Below are 16,170 nucleotides of genomic sequence, written 5' to 3'. Positions count from 1 at the left end.
CTTTTTTTTTGTTCATCTGTCTCATCGCTGATACGACTGGGTCACAGAGCTGCGAGAGCTTTACAGCGCTGTCCAGTCCTACCCAGGCGAGCGGAAAGCGGTCGTGAAAGCTTGGCACAACCATCAGGCATCGCACAAATGGATTCGGACGGCATCGAATCTGCGATCAATAATTCCGTTGCAATGACGAGAAGCTAGGCTGCCGATGTGGCGGGAGCCGTACCTGCTGCTGATGGCGCGTCTGCTGCAGCGAGCAATTCGTCGACAACGATATCGAACAGGCTGTAGACGAGATGCTTGTTGAGCCTCTTGTTCTGGAGCGCCGAAAAGACGCGCCTGGTACCCTTTCGTGCGTTTTCACGACCGACAAAGTTGGCCGCGAGTTCGGGAATGAGGCTTGCGAGTTTGCTATTTGCGTTTTCCCTCAGCGCGTCCTTCTCGGCCGCAGTCCTGGGGGGCGTGGGTTGCTTGAGCACCCCCTTGGGCCACAGGCTCGCCTTGAACGTCGCGACGTAGTTCGTTAGCGATGGAGGCGCCAGTGCCGTGATGAACGTCTCGCGAATCTTGCGTTCCACGGTCGAGCCAAATAGCTGCTGAAGGAGGATGACAATCGCCTGGCGTCGCAGCCAGTTGTTCTTCTCGTGCAGCTCGAAGACCTCGGTGAAGAGATCGCAGATGGGCTCGGTCCAGTAAGTGGTGCCTGCACCGGCGGCCTCGCGCAGCTCGGCGGGCGTAGCATTCTTGTCCATCGCCTGCGAGACCATGTCAATGTCCGCGATACCCTGCACGAGCGAGTTGCCCGACTTATTTTGCACCTGCGTCGACAGTCGTTGCACCACAACATCCAGCATCGATGGACCGATCCCAATGAGGTCATCGAGACCCTCTGCAACGCCCGTCATGCCCTTGAAGAGCGTCTTGACAAGTCCGCCACCTGCCGGAGGTTTCCTGCCTGGCGTTGCGCTCGTCGAATTGGGTTGCGGCGGAGTTACGTGACCGCCATCCTCAGCAACGCGCGTGTCGAGACTGGAGATCGGAGTCGAAGGCGTCTGCGAGAGAAAGTGTCTGAGCTCCTCGCTTTCGCATGCCACCTTGAGCCTGACGAGAGCCTGCAAGTACCTCTCGAGCGCCGCCTTCCTTGCGTCTACGAATGGCGCGTGAACGAGGCCGACCAGGCGCTTGCCGGGAAAGTCGGATTCGAGCGCGCGCACTTCTGCGAAACGCTCCTTGAGCGACTGGTGCAGAGACCAGAACTCCGAGTACCTCCTCCCAACGATCCAGCCGCGCGCCGTGGGGCTACCATCAGCGCTCTTCGTTGCACCTTTCGACCTACCCGCCCCGGGCTCGGTGATGCCAATCTCAATCAGGTAGACGGCAAATTCCTTGCCCTCGTCGTCGGTCGAGATCATCGTGTCCTGGATCGAGATCTTGGTGTGGCCGGGAATGAGCTGGCTCGCAGCCAGTTGCTGTTCGAGCTGGTTGCGTTGCCAGCGAGTGTCGCGCGCTTCGCGGCGTACCGCTTGGACCGACTGTGCCAGCAGGCGCATTTCGCTGGGTCGAGCTCCAGTCAGCTCTGCTTTTCGGGCGAGGGCATCCAGGATCTCTGCTTGTGCTTCGAGCTTTTCGAGATGCATGTCGAGCCTTCGCACCTCTTGTGGCAGGTTACCGATGCTGGTGAGCGCACCGTGCGGGGATGCGTCCTCATTTCGGGCCTTGTTCTCTGCGGCCAGCGTTGTTGCATTACCTGCATCACCCGCCTTTCGATGAGGACTGTTGGTGTCGGAGCCATTGGAAAGCTCGGCGTCGATGGCGAACCTGGCCGTTTTGGCAGCACTCGGGCCGAGAGATGCAAATGGCTGGCGGTTGCCGCTTTTGCTGAGGTCATCGTCGATGATGCTCTGCAGCACGGTCTGAAGTTCGTCGATCTTTTCGACATGGATGAAGTCAGAGCTGCTGTCGCCGCGATGATCCTCGGCCAGTTGGTCGTCGTGTGCTTCGTCGGCTTCGTCGAAGAGCGGGTCCTCACGAAAGAGCGGGGTCCTTCCGTCCGGACCCACGTGCTGCGTCCTTCCTCCAATGAGGATGTCGAGGTTGTCGGACTTGGCACTCGCCTTGGACCTGCTTCCGCCGAGCGAGTCGCCGAAAAGGTCCGAGTGTTTTGCTTCCGGTCCGATGGGGGTATCTGTGCCGAACAGATCAGCATGCTCAAAGCTTGGCTTTGACGGGCGGATGACGGGTCGTTGTGCTACTTCTGTTGAGGCGGCCGCATGACTGTGAAGGCGAGGCTGCGGTTCTGCAGAGAGGGAACCGACGCTGGATGCGAGGCCAGCAGCGAGGTGCGGGTTGGGATTGAGGTCCTGAGCCGCCTTGATGAACAAGTTACCCTCGCGGAAGCTAGGCCAGTCCTCGTCCTCGATCTCTTGGTAGACCTGCTTCTGTGCGCGTAGGACATCGCGCCTGACGCGCCAGACGTGCAGGGCGGTGATGGGAGCATCGTCGTTGGCGTTCAAGAACTGGCGTGCACTGTCGATGTACTGTTGCGAAACCTTGATGGCGGGCGAAGAGTAGTAGACCGAGTCGAACATGCGGAGATCTTCCTTCAACGTCTGCACGGCGGCTTGAGATGGCGGGTCAGCCCTGGCAGCGGCGTTGAGCTGTTCCCTCTCTGCGAGCGGGTCGGCGTCCGAGTCTTCGAGTGGGTTCTTGAAGGACTCGACGAGCATCCAGAACTGGACCAAGATGGACCTCTTGCGACGATCCATGAACTCCATGAAGATGGAGAGGCTGGAAGGATTAGAAAGCACGTCGTGAAGCTTGACTCGAGAGGCGTTGGGGTCTGCACCGGCGGAAGCTTTGGACGAGACGTTTGGAACGCCCTTGTGCACGCTGAGCTGCGCGATTCTTTGCTCCGCTACGGAATGCGCAGTGTCGAGTCGGTGGAGGTAGGATTGGAGTTTGGCGCGAGAGGCATCGCGGGAGTCATCGGAGGCGCGCTCTAGGTTGAACTTTGTCTTGCGAATCTGAACGGCGATGTCGTTCTTGGTCCTGCGAACTTCGAGAAGAGAGGAAGCGCTTTTGATGGACTTGAGGAAGGCGTCGAAGGACTTTTGGTCGGGCTTCTTGGCATCTTGGGTCCAGGGCAGCAGGGTTTTGGCATCGATATCGACAAAGGGCACGGAACGCGATCGACCGGGTTGCGAGGCCGAGGTGGCATCCTGCTTATCCAGGGCTTCACGCAGCTTTCCGACCAGGATCTTCTCGTGAATGACGGCGCCTGCCTTCTGCTCAAGCAGGTTGTTCCAAAAGTCGGGATCGCAAATGGACTCGATGACAGCGAAAAGGACGGTGCAGCTGACCACCTCACGGACGAGGATGTGCACCGAGGGACTCTCGCTTTCTGGATACGGCATGACGGCGCGGATCATGCGAGCCGAGATGGCTCTGAGGTAGGCTTGCTCTGATGGCTTTGTATGCGGACTGCTCATGTCGCCGACGGCCGGGTGTAGGTGACCATCTTCGAATTTGCGGGCGAGGAACAGGTCGGACTGGTCGCTCCCAAAGTTTGCCAGATGGGTTTGTCCGGAAGCGCCGCGGAAGTCGATCTCTGCTTTACGGTAGGAGTGGATGTGGGCGGTGATGCGGGGCATGAGTTTGCGAACGACGAGATCGGCATGGTCGATGCGGGAAGCGAGGGATGCGAGGCTGTGCAGTGCGTCTTGGAGGGTATCTTTGACAGCCTCAGGGAACTCGGGTGCAGAATCGTTGATAGAAGGGTGTTCGGAGCCGGAGGCGAGAGGCGTATGCCACTTGCAGACAAAGTCGCGAAGGATGAGTTGGATGACGTCGTCGAGTGCGTAGGAGAGCGAAGAGGTGTCGTGGCTCGTGTGAAGGCCGGAAGCGGCGGAGTGGGGATCGCGAGCCCATTTCAAGCGAGTGCGCTGCGCCGACCAAGCAGCTTGTGTGAGAAAGGCCAGTCGTGGCAACGAGCGGAGTTGGTCGTTGGCAGGATGAGAAGAGCTGGCAGACTTGACGTTGGCGACGTGGCAAGCAAAGAGATATGCGACGACGAGGAGAAGGGACCAGATGAATAGGAGGAGAGGAGTCACCCACAGAAAGCTGGACCAGTGGAGGCGCAGAGCTGCGCTGAGGAGCAATGGCGGCAGCAGCAGCGCCACGAGAGCGACGATGGAGGGCGACGAGGACATTCTTGTCAATCAGCCGCGCGATGGAGGCCAGCGACAGGAGGATGCGCTCGAGCTGAGATCAGGGCGAGGCAGGAAGCATGCTTGCGAGTGCCCTGTTGAGCCGAAAGGCGCAGGTGAGGGAGTCGAGTAGCCACCGACGTGCGTGACGACGATGGTGTTGGCGCAAGGTGTCACTCGTCAATGCGTGGAAGCGACAGGGTCCAAGGTCCGAGGTCCAAGCGTTGGACAAGGCTAGGCGAGCGGCGCGTGTTGGACTCCAACGATTTTAGGCTGCGATTTTCTGGAACGGGCAGCCGCCCCTGAGCTCTGAACAGCACACGCGTTACGCAGCGATTCGACGCGTGTCGACCGGCCGACAGGCTCACATGTGCGTCGACGGAGGCTAACATCGATTCAAAAAACGCGTTCGGCGGACCGGCGGGATTCGACCCGGCGTTGACGGATGATAAGAGCTGTCGGTCGCATGCAGTGATCTAGTCTCTCGTGCGAATTCATCTGCCGGCGACAGCGCGTCTCCCGTTGCCGAAGGAGCCGCACATGGCCGCTGATCGACGTGCGAAGCACACAGCGGCGCTGCATCGCTCGCATTGCCTTATCTGGGGAGAGCCAAGGGGGGCCACTGTGGCCACTGTAGGCTGGGACGAACGCCACTGGCGCGGGACGTTTCGGACCGGGTCAAGAGAGGACAGGAGGGAAGCAGGGTGCAGGCGCAGCTGCAGCCCGTCGATCCGGCTCGGGCGAGGATGGGGCGTCGGCATGCCGCTCGGAGCAGCGCTCGCTGTGGCGGATGCGCTCGGCGTGGGTGTGGGATGTGCATGTGCACGTTCGTGAAGCGCTTGCTGCTGGCGAGGCAGGGGATGGCATCAGAACATCGGAAGTCGATTCATTCTCAGCCTCGGCGGTCAAGCCGTTGGAAAATGCTGTCGGCCACGGAGCTCCGCAGCGAAGCCGACATGCTGAGAAGCGGGCGGGCGAAGCGGCAGTGTGTGGCGTGCGGCGTGCAGCCAACACGCTCGGGGCCCTTGCTTTTTTTGGCTACTGAAAGTTACCGACGGGCCAGCCAAATATCAACGTGGGCATCGCATCTCTCGACCTACTGTAGGCAAGACTCGACAGTTCGCTGATGGGCAGTGCTGAATTTCAGGGCGGGTTCGATTTTCGAGAAAATGTGAATCCTCATCTCGCCTGCAAATCGATCGTGAGTGGGGTCGGGTGCGGGAAAAACCAAAAAAAAAAGAAAAAAAAAAAGAGAAAAACCTGCCTCGGTCATGCACGAAGGAAGGGAAATTTTTGGACGGTTCCAGTGCGCAGCGCATGCAGCCGGAGTGACGCGGGCAGCTGAAATTGCATTTTTGCAGGTTGGCGGCTGCATGTCTGGCGCGTTTTGCGCTCGGCGATCCTCTGCTGTCGGGCAAGGCGACGAGCAATGGAGTCGCGACCAACGTAATCCACAGAGCAACAGCGGCTCCATCAGCCAAACCGCATCGAACGCAACCAAACCAACGCACGCACGAACATTCTCGCCCGCGCCCACGCATTATTCTCATTGCGCACGCACGCACGCTTCACCATCCCCTTCCTCCATCACCTCGCCATCCATCTTCCTCTCCACCACCACCATCGTCAACACCACGACCCCTCAAAGCACCTCCGCAACCATGTCCAAGGATCACACCGCGCTCCCCATGCAGAGCCTCTCGATCGACGAGAAGGCCGGCCACGACCCCATCACCGGACACCGCACCCCCTCCGTGGGTACCCCCGGCCACAGCGGTATGGGCGCACAGCCCACCGGCGGCATCCTCCCCGGTGGCGCGCCCAAGAACGACAAGAAGAAGATCCACCCCGCCGTCATCATCGTCCTCTGGATCGCTCTCTCCAGTAGCGTCATCGTCTACAACAAGTGAGTACCCCCCACACACACATGCCATCTTCACAACCGCCTCTTTCTGACCACCCTTTGCTTTTTGCTTCATGTTCTTTGCTCTTCGCTTTGCCGACAGGTTCGTCCTCGACCCCAACCAGCTCAACTTCCCCTTCCCCGTCTTCCTCACAACCTTCCACATGGCATTTGCCACTGTCGGGACAAGGCTGCTCGCACGATACACCCACCTTCTCGACGGCCTCGCCAACGTCGAGATGACCAACGAACGCTGGGTCAAGAACATCCTCCCCATCGGCGCCCTCTTCTCCTGCTCTCTCATCTTCAGCAACATGGCCTACCTCACCCTCGGCGTCAGCTTCATCCAGATGCTCAAGGCCTTCACCCCCGTCGCCGTCCTGCTCATCTCGTTCGCTTTCGGCCTCAAGCAGCTCTCTGGCTCCCTCACCATGATCGTCGGCTGCATCTCCTTTGGTGTCGCACTCGCCTCTTACGGCCAGGGCGACTTTGCCATGTCCGGCTTCATCTGCCAGGTGCTCGCCATCGCATTCGAGTCGTCGCGTCTCGTCATGATCCAGGTGCTCCTCCAGGGTCTCAAGATGGACCCCCTCGTCTCGCTCTACTACTTTGCGCCCGTCTGCGCCGCCATCAACGCCTGCGTGCTTCCCTTCACCGAGGGTCTTCTGCCTTTCTTCCAGATCTCCAACCTCGGCCCTTTCGTCCTCTTCACCAACGCTGGCGTCGCCTTTGGCCTCAACATCGCCGCTGTCTTCCTCATCGGCGCCGCTAGCTCCTTGACCCTCACGCTCGCGGGTGTCATCAAGGACATCCTCCTCATCCTCGGCTCCATGCTCCTCCTCGGCGACACCGTCACTGGTCTCCAGTTTGTCGGCTACGGCATCGCCCTCGCCGGTCTTGTCGCCTTCAAGACGCACAAGGGCTAATTTTCGCCGTCGCCCTCGCCCTTTGGGCACGGCGCGCGCCTCAACGTGCTTCATAGATGTCGCAAACCCTCCTCTTCAACTGTCTCTACGTTTCTGCACAACCCCCCCATCCCCCCTAGGTCTCATGCTCACACCATGACAATGTCACTCCCACCGTCCATCGGCCGGCTCGTTGCTACTTTTTCCTCCAGCTCCCGCCCCCTCTCACCGCCGCCTAAACATGCCTGCTGCATGCGCTCTGCCTGCTGCCATGTCTTGTATTCCCCTTGTCCAAGGATAGACTCCGCTCTGCTGTACTTTGAAACTCTTCTTTCTCGCTTGATTCGATCCCCCAACAACCCCTGAATGTCTGTCGGCTGCGAGCATCGTCCGTGCAGAAGGTGAGAAGAAGCTTGACAGCCGGGAGCATCGGAGCCAAAATTCGAGCACTGTTAGGGCGCATTTTTTTCAGCGCGAAGAAATTCGACCCGCGATGGCTGAGCCACTTTACGCGTCGGCTCTGCCCGAGAACAACACCGCGAGCGTGGAGGAGCGAACCCTTTTTTCCTTTCTTGCCTCCTCTTAGCCTTGTCTCGGCGCTGGATGCCGCCTTCATCCACTCTGTAGCCTTACATCTGGGCCCCCACGCCGTCCGCAATGGTACCATGGTCGACCTCAACAGCGGGCTCAAGCTGCCTGTTCCCGGTGCCACATCCGATCCCACCCTCGCATCGCGCGACTTCTCCTTCCCATACCCGCAAGCCTACTCGATCCAGCTCGACCTGATGCGCCAGGTCTTCTCCACCATCGAGGACGGGAAAGTGGGTCTGTTCGAAAGTCCGACCGGCACGGGCAAGTCGCTGTCGCTTATCTGTGCTGCGTTCACCTGGCTCCGGCAGAACGCCAGGCGAGGCACCCACGGCCTTAGCGCACGCGGTTCGGACGACGAGCCAGATTGGGTGGTGCAGCACGCTCAGGACCGCAAGCGCAAGGCGCACGAGTCGCACGAGCTCGAACTTCAAGAACGTATTGCGGCGGCGCGCGCCCGGCAGTCGGCGCTCAAACGGCGGCGTCTGGACGGATCCATCCCCGAAACCCGCAACCATGCAGACCGAGAACAAGACTCGGACGACGACCTGCTCATCGACCAAGACGAGGGCGAGAAGGGTGCAAGGGCGCTGCGGTTGGCCACATACACGCGCACAGCCCTGTCCGAATCGTCGGTCCAGCAAGAAGACAACCTTTCGCCGGCGGTGCGCGCGCTCATGCAGCAGTACGAGCAGACGCACCACCGCGGCCAGGACGACGACGAAGAACCCGAGACGCTTCCACGCGTCATCTACGCCAGCCGCACCCATTCGCAGCTATCGCAGTTCGTCGCCGAGCTGAAAAAAACCTCGTTCGGTGAGGTGGACGTTCTCAACCCGGCCGATCTGCCCGTGCGGACGATCGCGCTCGGAAGTCGCAAGCAGATGTGCATCAACGATTCCGTCCAGCACATCGCGCGACGCAAGGGCACCGAGGCGATGAACGAGCGATGCCTCGAGCTGATGAAAGCGAAAAAAGGCAAATGCGCAGCGCTGCCGTCGTTCGATCTGGCGGGGCGTGCGCAGATCCTCGAATTCCGCGACGCGGCCATGGCGCAGGTGGGCGACATCGAAGACCTCGTTCAGCTGGGCCGCGACACCAAGACGTGCCCGTACTTTGCGGCGCGCACCAGCGCCAAGCAGGCCGAACTCGTCACGCTGCCGTACAACCTGCTGCTGCAGAAAGACGCGCGCCAGGCACTCGGCATCAGTCTCGAGGGCTGCGTGGTTCTCATCGACGAGGCGCACAACCTCATCGACACCATCCTCGGCACGCACTCGGTCAGCATCGACTCGCGCCAGATCGCCCAAGCCGCACGCCAGATCGACGCCTACCTCGACCGCTTTGCGCTGCGCCTCAAGGGCTCCAACGAGGCCAACCTGCGCAAGGTGCGCAAGCTGCTCGCGGCCATGTCGACGTTCTTCTCGCAGCACGCCGCGAAAAAGGGCGAGGCCGAGGTGGTCATGTCGGCGGCCGAGCTCGTGCGCGGTCTGGCTGGCAGCTTGGATCAGATCAACCTCGTCACGCTCGAGACGTGGCTCAAAGAGACGCAGATCGCACGCAAGATCAGCGGATACGCAGACAAGCATGCCAACCGTGCGGCAACCGAGTCCGTCGCCAATGCTGCTGGAAGCGCTCGTCGACCTCCGCAAAAAACGCCGAAACCCAGCCAGGTCGACAAGGAGCCTTCGAGTCAAAGTGCCATCTCGAGCATGCATGCGATCGAGTCGTTTATCCTCTCGCTCGCGCACCGATCCGAGGATGGCCGCGTGGTTCTTTCGCGCGTGGACGACGCCGGCGAGCCGTACGTGCGCGCCAAGTACCAGCTGCTCAATCCGTCGCATGCATTCAAGTCGGTCGTAGAAGAGGCTCGATCCGTGATTCTAGCCGGCGGCACCATGGAGCCCCTCTCGGACTTCCGTCAGCAGCTCCTTCCCTTCCTACCGCGCGACAAGCTGGTCGAGTTCTCGTGCGGCCACGTGATCCCTTCGAGCAAACTCATGGTGAGCGTGCTGGGCTCCAGCCCCAAGGGTTTGCCGTTCGAGTTCAAGTTCGACTCGCGCGACAACGCCGAGCTGATCGACGAGCTGGGACGCACGCTCATCAACCTGTGCAACGTTGTCCCCGCCGGGATGGTGGTCTTTGTCCCGAGCTATGCCTTTCTCGACCGCATCATGGCGCGCTGGAAGGACGCCGGCTCGGGCGAGCTGCACAAGCGCCTGGGTGCCAAGAAGAAGATCTTTTCCGAACCTAAGACGACCATGGAGGTGGACGGCGTGCTGCACGACTACACGGCTGCGATTCGCGACGCGGGCAGCGCCGGAGGCGCGATCATGTTCGCCGTCGTCGGCGCCAAGCTCTCGGAGGGCATCAACTTTTCCGACGACCTGGCGCGTGCCGTCGTCATGGTGGGCATGCCCTTCGCCAACATGCACAGTCCCGAGCTGGCCGAACGCATGAAGTACGTGCGCGAGCTTGCCAAGCAGCATCCGCACGCCACCAACACCGTCGACCCCGTAAGTAGCCCACCTCACCCCCTTGACACAGACAACCGCAAGCTAACACCGCGTCTTACCTTTGGCTGCTGGGGGGATGCAGGGCCACGAGCTGTACACGAATCTGTGCATGAAAGCTGTCAACCAGTCGATCGGCCGCGCCGTGCGCCACCAGAACGACTATGCGGCGCTCATCCTGCTCGATCGGCGCTACGCCCGGCCCGAGATCAAGCAGCGCCTGCCCGGGTGGATCCGCAAAGAGGTCAGCGTCGCCGACCGGTTTGGCGGACTCATCAAACAGACCGCTGCGTTCTTCAAGCATCGAAAGACGCCAGCATCGTAGGCAGCACGCAATGGACTTTCAATCACACGCGCAGCGACACGGTGTCAGTATGAGCTTCGACCAGGAGTCAAGGTGTGCCGATTTGTGAAGTGCTAACAAGGAATCGCGCGGCAATTCGCCGGGAAAGTCGCCAGGTTGTGCGGGGTGCAGGGGGCGCAAAGCCGAAGGATTCGGGCGCAGCTGGTTTTTTTTTGGCCGAAAGCGGTGGGCGCGTCATCGCCGACTTGCCCTTTCGGCCTTGTGCGCGGGCATGTTCTGCGTCACGCGTGTGTGCGCGGACAGTCCGTCAAAACCGACCAAAAATTGCTGTTCCGGCGCCAACAGCTCGCGGGGGGGGAGGGTTTGGTGGGGACCCCACACTTGGCATCAACGCATCCATCCTCACCAAACCTTCCCTCCATCACATCCAGCTCTCGTCCTTCGAAGCTTTTGACTGGTACAGCATCGCAATCATGCTTACACGTACTGCACTGCGTCGAACGCTTCGTCTGGCTGCCGCCGCTCGCGGTGGTCGATCGGCACCGCTGCTTGCACGCACCTACGTGCAATCCTCGACGCTCGCAACGCCCATCGTGGTGGGGAGCACCTCTACGACGCTGCGCAGCTTTGCCACCACACCGCGACGACTCGCAACGGAGGTCAAGCCGTACCTGCTCGCCGATGTGGGCGAGGGCATCACCGAGTGCGAGATCATCAAGTGGTTCGTCCAGCCGGGCGCGGTGGTGCAGGAGTTCGACCCGATCTGCGAGGTTCAGTCGGACAAAGCCTCGGTCGAAATCACCTCCCGATACGCTGGGACCATCAAGCGGCTCATGCACAAGGAAGGCGATGTGGCCAAGGTCGGTCATGCTCTGTGCGAGATCGAGATGCAGTCCGACGGCGAGTCGGCGGAGAAGGAGGTGGAGAAGGGGCAGGTGGAGATCACGGGCGTGTCGAAAGAGTCCGAGTTTGGCGGCGTTGAGATGGAGGGCTTTGTTTCGGCCGAACACAAGCACTCGGGTGCAGGCCCAGCTGGTGGCGCGAGAGAAGTGCTCGCTACGCCCGCGGTGCGCAGGGTGTCTCGCGAACACAATGTTGACCTCAGCCAGGTGCAGGGCACGGGTCGTGATGGAAGGATCACCAAAGAAGACGTGCTCAACTTTGTTCAACGAGGTTCCCAGCCCGCACAACCTACCCCCTCTTCCTCCAGTCCTACCCCGAGCGCTTCGACTCCGGTGGAAGGTACGACCGAGGTGATCGACCTGACACCCGTGCAGAGGGCCATGTTCAAGGCCATGACCGCCACGCTTTCCACGCCGCACTTTGCCTACTCTGACGAGATCGACGTGACCGAGCTGGACTCTGTCCGCAAGATGCTTTCGGCCTCGATTCCCGAGCGCTACACCCAAGCCGGCGAAGCGTCCTACACCAAGCTCACGCTGCTTCCTCTGCTGGTCAAGGCGATGAGTCTGGCGCTCAACGACCATCCTATGTTCCGAAGCATCCTCAATGCCGACCAGAAACTCGTGCGTCGGTCATCCCACGATGTCTCGATCGCTCTCACCAGCAAGGTCGGTCTGCTCACGCCCTGCATCACCGACGTCCAGACCAAGTCGATCTACGATCTTTCGGGATTCATCACGCGTCTGCAGAACGTCGCCGCCTCACCAAAGGGGCTGACACCCGCAGATTTGAAGCCGACAGGCACCATCACTCTCAGCAACGTCGGAGCCGTAGGCGGCGGAACATACACACATCCCCTCTTGCCTCCGACGGGCCAACTCGCCATCGGCGCCCTCGGAAGAAGCAGAATCCTCCCGCGCTTTGCATCCGAAATCCCTTCGCTCAAGTGCAACGACCCCGACAAGATCGTCCGACGCCTCATCATGTCCGTCTCCTTCACTGGCGACCATAGGGTCGTCGAGGGTGCCGACCTCGCGCGCCTCGTCAACCGCTGGAAACAACTCGTCGAAAACCCCTCCCTCTGGCTCGGCCTCTTGGCCTGATCGCCCCTGAAAGCTCACAATGCATCTCCTTAGAATCAATCAACTTCAATCGCATGCATGTCTTCCCTCCAACAGAATCGAGTGACCAAGAGACAAAGCGTCCACTTGCATCGGGAAGAGATGCATCGGATCGGGAGATTTGGCAAGATTTGGAAAGATTTGGGGGGCCTGCTTGGATTGAGCGGTGCAACAGCAGCTATGATTTACAAAAGGGGCGTGTCTTGGAAAACTCGAGATCTGGGGGCGGCGGACGGCGGGCGCGGAAGGTTTACTCGACGGTGACAGACTTGGCAAGGTTGCGCGGGAAGTCGACGTCGACGCCGGCAGCCGTGGCCAGGTGGTAGGAAAGCAGCTGGAGCGGCACGACGGTCAAGAGACCCTGGAGGCAGTCGACGGTGCGGGGCACGCGGATGGTCTTCATGCCCTCCTTGATGTCCTGGTCGTCGTCGTTGCAGATGATGATGGGCTGGCCCTTGCGAGCGGTGACCTGCATGAGGGCGGTCTGCACCTTGGGGTAGAGCGAGTCCTTGGTCATAATGAGGATGACGGGCATCGACTCGTCGATGAGCGCGAGCGGGCCGTGCTTGAGCTCGCCGGCGAGGATGCCCTCCGAGTGCATGTAGCAGACCTCCTTGATCTTGAGCGCACCCTCGAGGCAGGTGGCGTGCTGGTAGCCTCGGCCCATGATGAGCAGCGAGCGCTCCTTGGCGAGCGTGTTGTGGGCGAGCGCCTGGAGCGCCTTGTCCTGTGCGAGGATGCTCTTGATCTGGGCGGGGAGGGCGTGGAGGCCGTCGATGATGGCGTTCCTGCGCTCGGTCATCGAGATCCTGTCCTCGCACAGCTGGACGGCCATCATGATGAGAGCAATGTACTGCGACGTGTAGGCCTTGGTGGAGGCGACGCCGATCTCGGGGCCGGCGTTGATGTGGATACCGCAGTGGGTCTCGCGCGACATGGTGGAGCCGACGGTGTTGACGACGCCGAGACAGAGGGCGCCGCGCTCGAGGCAGTATCGGAGCGCGAGGATGGTGTCGGCGGTCTCGCCGGACTGCGAGACAAAGACGCAGACGTCGTCACGGAAGATGGGCGTCTTGCGGTCGAGGAAGTCCGAGGCGAGCTCGACCGAGACGGGGATTTCGGTGAGCTCTTCAAAGATGGCCCGGGTGGCGAGGCACGAGTGGTACGAGGTGCCGCAGGCGGTCATGACGATTCTGCGGCAGCGGCGGATGGTGTTGAGGAAGGCGGTGAGTCCGCCGAGCTTGACCTGGCGCTTGTCAAAGTCGACGCGGCCACGCATGGTGTTGACGACGGACTCGGGCTGCTCGTAGATCTCCTTCTGCATAAAGTGGTCGAAGGAGCCCTTCATGATCTCTGCCAGCTCCATCTCGAGCGTCTCGATGGAGCGCATGGAGCTGAGGCCGTCGTTCCTGCGGAGGCGGTGGATGTGGAGCTCGCCCTCGGCGATGTGGGCCACGTCGTCGTCCTCGAGGTAGAGGACGCGCTTGGTGTGCTCGACGACGGCCGAGGCGTCCGAGGCGATAAAGTACTCGATGGGCTGGGGCAGGCCGTCCTCGGAGAGGAAGGCGCGGGACTGGGAGCGGAGTAGCTTGTTGTTGGCGTTGGGCACCGAGAGGGAGCCGGGGCCCGAGGGGTCGCCGCCGGGAGGGGCGAGGAGGCCGGCGTCGCCGAAACCGCTCTCCTCGACGGCGCCGCCGAGCTCGACGTCGACAAAGTCGACCTTGAGCTTCTTCTCGGTCTTGACACCGATCAAGAGGGGCGAACCGCGACGTGCGATGACGACCTCGCCGGGGAAGTGTACGGACTTGAAGACAAAGGAGAAGGCGCCCTCGAGTTCCTTGAGGACGGACTTGATGAGCGAGGTAAAGTCGGGCTTGCGGCCCTGTGCCGAGTCGTAGAGGTACTTGCAGAGGATGGCTACGGCCTCTGTGTCGGTGTCGCTCTCAAACTTGAAGCCGCGCTTCTCGAGGACCATGCGGAGCTCGCGGAAGTTGGTGATGATGCCGTTGTGGACGACGGTGAATTCGTTGGTGGGATCGGACCTGTGCGGGTGGCAGTTGATGGGGCTTGGCTGACCGTGGGTGGCCCAGCGGGTGTGGGCCATGCCCATCTGGGAGATGGAGACCTTGTGGAGGTCGATGTGCGACTCATCGATGTGCTTGCGGAGGGCGGCGACCTTGCCGACCTGCTTGAAGATGAGCGTGTCCTTCTCCGTGTCGCCGTCAATAGCGATACCGGCACTGTCGTAGCCTCTGTACTCGAGACGAGCGAGACCGGTGACGAGGATGTCGATGACCTGCTTGCGGTCTTTCTCCACCAAGTGGTTGATATAGGCGAAAATGCCGCACTTTGAGGAGCAGAAGGCGGAGAGGGATTGTCAGTACAGCTGCCTGACAAGCTAACGAACGAACACGCGGACATTATGCTTACCATTGTTGCGACGAGTGTATGGGAAGAGTTCCGATGCGCAGCACCGAAGGGTTGAAAGGAGTGAACGAAAACGAGACCGAGGGCAAGCTCTCGACTTTTCTGCGTCTCTAGGCAATGCTAAGCAGCAGGACGGCAGACGATGGTCGACGCTAGGAAAGAGAGAGAGAGAGAGAGAGAGAGAGAGTGTGTGTGTGTGTGTGTGTGTGACGATGGTGTGAGGGAGGGGACGAAGCGAGCGGAGACGGCGGTGGAATGTCGACGTAGCGATACGGGGAGTTTAAAGGGGCGACGCAGCAAGGCCAAGCGCAACAACAGCCGGTCTGACGCGCCAACGGCCAGGGCCAGGCTCAGGCCAGGCTGAGGCTGAGGCGATGGGCGAGGTGCGCCGGACGTGCGTTGAGTGGGATTTTCAGACTGACAGCTGTGCTTTCGCATTTCGCGGCTGGCTGGCTGGCTGTGCTCGCTCTGCTGGCTGCTGGCGGCTGCACGGAGCACCAACGCTTAGCTGGTGTGTGTGTTGGCGACAGGGAGGGGAAAAAAAGGGGCTCGAGCCAAGCATGGGCGGCGGATTGGCTGCGCCGCGGCCCGAGTCGAAAGGGCAGAGCGAAATCGTGCATTCGTGCATCCAAGATCCAAGCACCGACCGACCGAACCCACGCAACAGATCACATCTTCCCTCGCAAAATTCCAAAATTTCCACCGCACCCCACCGCGATCTGCGTTGACAGCAGCAGCAGCAGCAGCAGCAGCAGCCGCCGCCAAAAAAGACTCCGAATTCAAACAGGGGCGACGTGCCTGGCCATCGAGAACAACACAACGCGCACGCACACGCACACACGCTCGCCCCTCGCCTGCCGATCCGGTGTTGGATTCCAGTCAAACCGCCTCCCAAATCGCACTGGCCAACTGCCTCGCCGAGTCGCCCGCGCGTTCTGCCAGGCTGCCACGCAGATCATCCCGCTCTTCCTCAGGTCTCCTCTCCCTCTCTCTCTTGGCGATTCGAAAGATCAACACTTTCTCTCGACCTTTTTTTTCGCCGGTGAATGTGCACATGCGGCGTAGCGCTGCTGCTTTCCTCCGCTGTGCAATTACCGCATGGATCGATATGGCACCTGCGCAGCTTCGGCGGCGCCGGCTTACCTCCGCCTAGGCCAGCCAAGTCAGGCCGTTCGTTGCTTTTTCGGTTCGCTTCATCCAAGCTCTGGCTTTCAGAGCGCAAGGGCGCAGAGACGCTCTTCAAGCTTTTATGGGCCTAGGGACTCCGACTCCCGGGCTGTGCACACGCCCCTTCCCGTGTATGT

General features: G+C 60.9%; 5 protein-coding genes across 5 annotated transcripts; 3 read left to right on the top strand and 2 right to left on the bottom strand.

The window, feature by feature from the left end:
• Window positions 1-194: 194 nt before the first annotated feature.
• On the bottom strand, window positions 195-4,205 carry PAN0_006c3003 (phoX domain-containing protein; the record flags this gene model as incomplete). Its single annotated transcript, XM_014801645.1, has 1 exon — window positions 195-4,205. One exon carries the CDS (start codon window positions 4,203-4,205, stop codon window positions 195-197), a length of 4,011 nt encoding a protein of 1,336 aa, XP_014657131.1.
• Window positions 4,206-4,742: 537 nt separating this feature from the next.
• Window positions 4,743-7,031, top strand: PAN0_006d3002 (TPT-domain-containing protein; the record flags this gene model as incomplete). Its single annotated transcript, XM_014801644.1, has 4 exons — window positions 4,743-4,835; window positions 4,888-5,187; window positions 5,564-6,108; window positions 6,209-7,031. 4 exons carry the CDS (start codon window positions 4,743-4,745, stop codon window positions 7,029-7,031), a joined length of 1,761 nt encoding a protein of 586 aa, XP_014657130.1.
• Window positions 7,032-7,675: 644 nt separating this feature from the next.
• On the top strand, window positions 7,676-10,436 carry PAN0_006d3001 (CHL1 helicase; the record flags this gene model as incomplete). Its single annotated transcript, XM_014801643.1, has 2 exons — window positions 7,676-10,114; window positions 10,197-10,436. 2 exons carry the CDS (start codon window positions 7,676-7,678, stop codon window positions 10,434-10,436), a joined length of 2,679 nt encoding a protein of 892 aa, XP_014657129.1.
• Window positions 10,437-10,888: 452 nt separating this feature from the next.
• On the top strand, window positions 10,889-12,421 carry PAN0_006d3000 (dihydrolipoamide branched chain transacylase E2; the record flags this gene model as incomplete). The annotated part of the gene is made up of 1 exon (XM_014801642.1): window positions 10,889-12,421. One exon carries the CDS (start codon window positions 10,889-10,891, stop codon window positions 12,419-12,421), a length of 1,533 nt encoding a protein of 510 aa, XP_014657128.1.
• Window positions 12,422-12,689: 268 nt separating this feature from the next.
• PAN0_006c2999 (L-glutamine D-fructose 6-phosphate amidotransferase) lies at window positions 12,690-14,872 on the bottom strand (the record flags this gene model as incomplete). The annotated part of the gene is made up of 2 exons (XM_014801641.1): window positions 12,690-14,786; window positions 14,870-14,872. 2 exons carry the CDS (start codon window positions 14,870-14,872, stop codon window positions 12,690-12,692), a joined length of 2,100 nt encoding a protein of 699 aa, XP_014657127.1.
• Window positions 14,873-16,170: the final 1,298 nt, after the last annotated feature.

The sequence above is a fragment of the Moesziomyces antarcticus genome (assembly GCF_000747765.1).
Source record: "Moesziomyces antarcticus DNA, scaffold: scaffold_v10006, strain JCM 10317, whole genome shotgun sequence".
Taxonomy (NCBI): Eukaryota; Fungi; Basidiomycota; class Ustilaginomycetes; order Ustilaginales; family Ustilaginaceae; genus Moesziomyces; species Moesziomyces antarcticus.
This window is presented reverse-complemented; position numbering and strand designations above follow the sequence as displayed.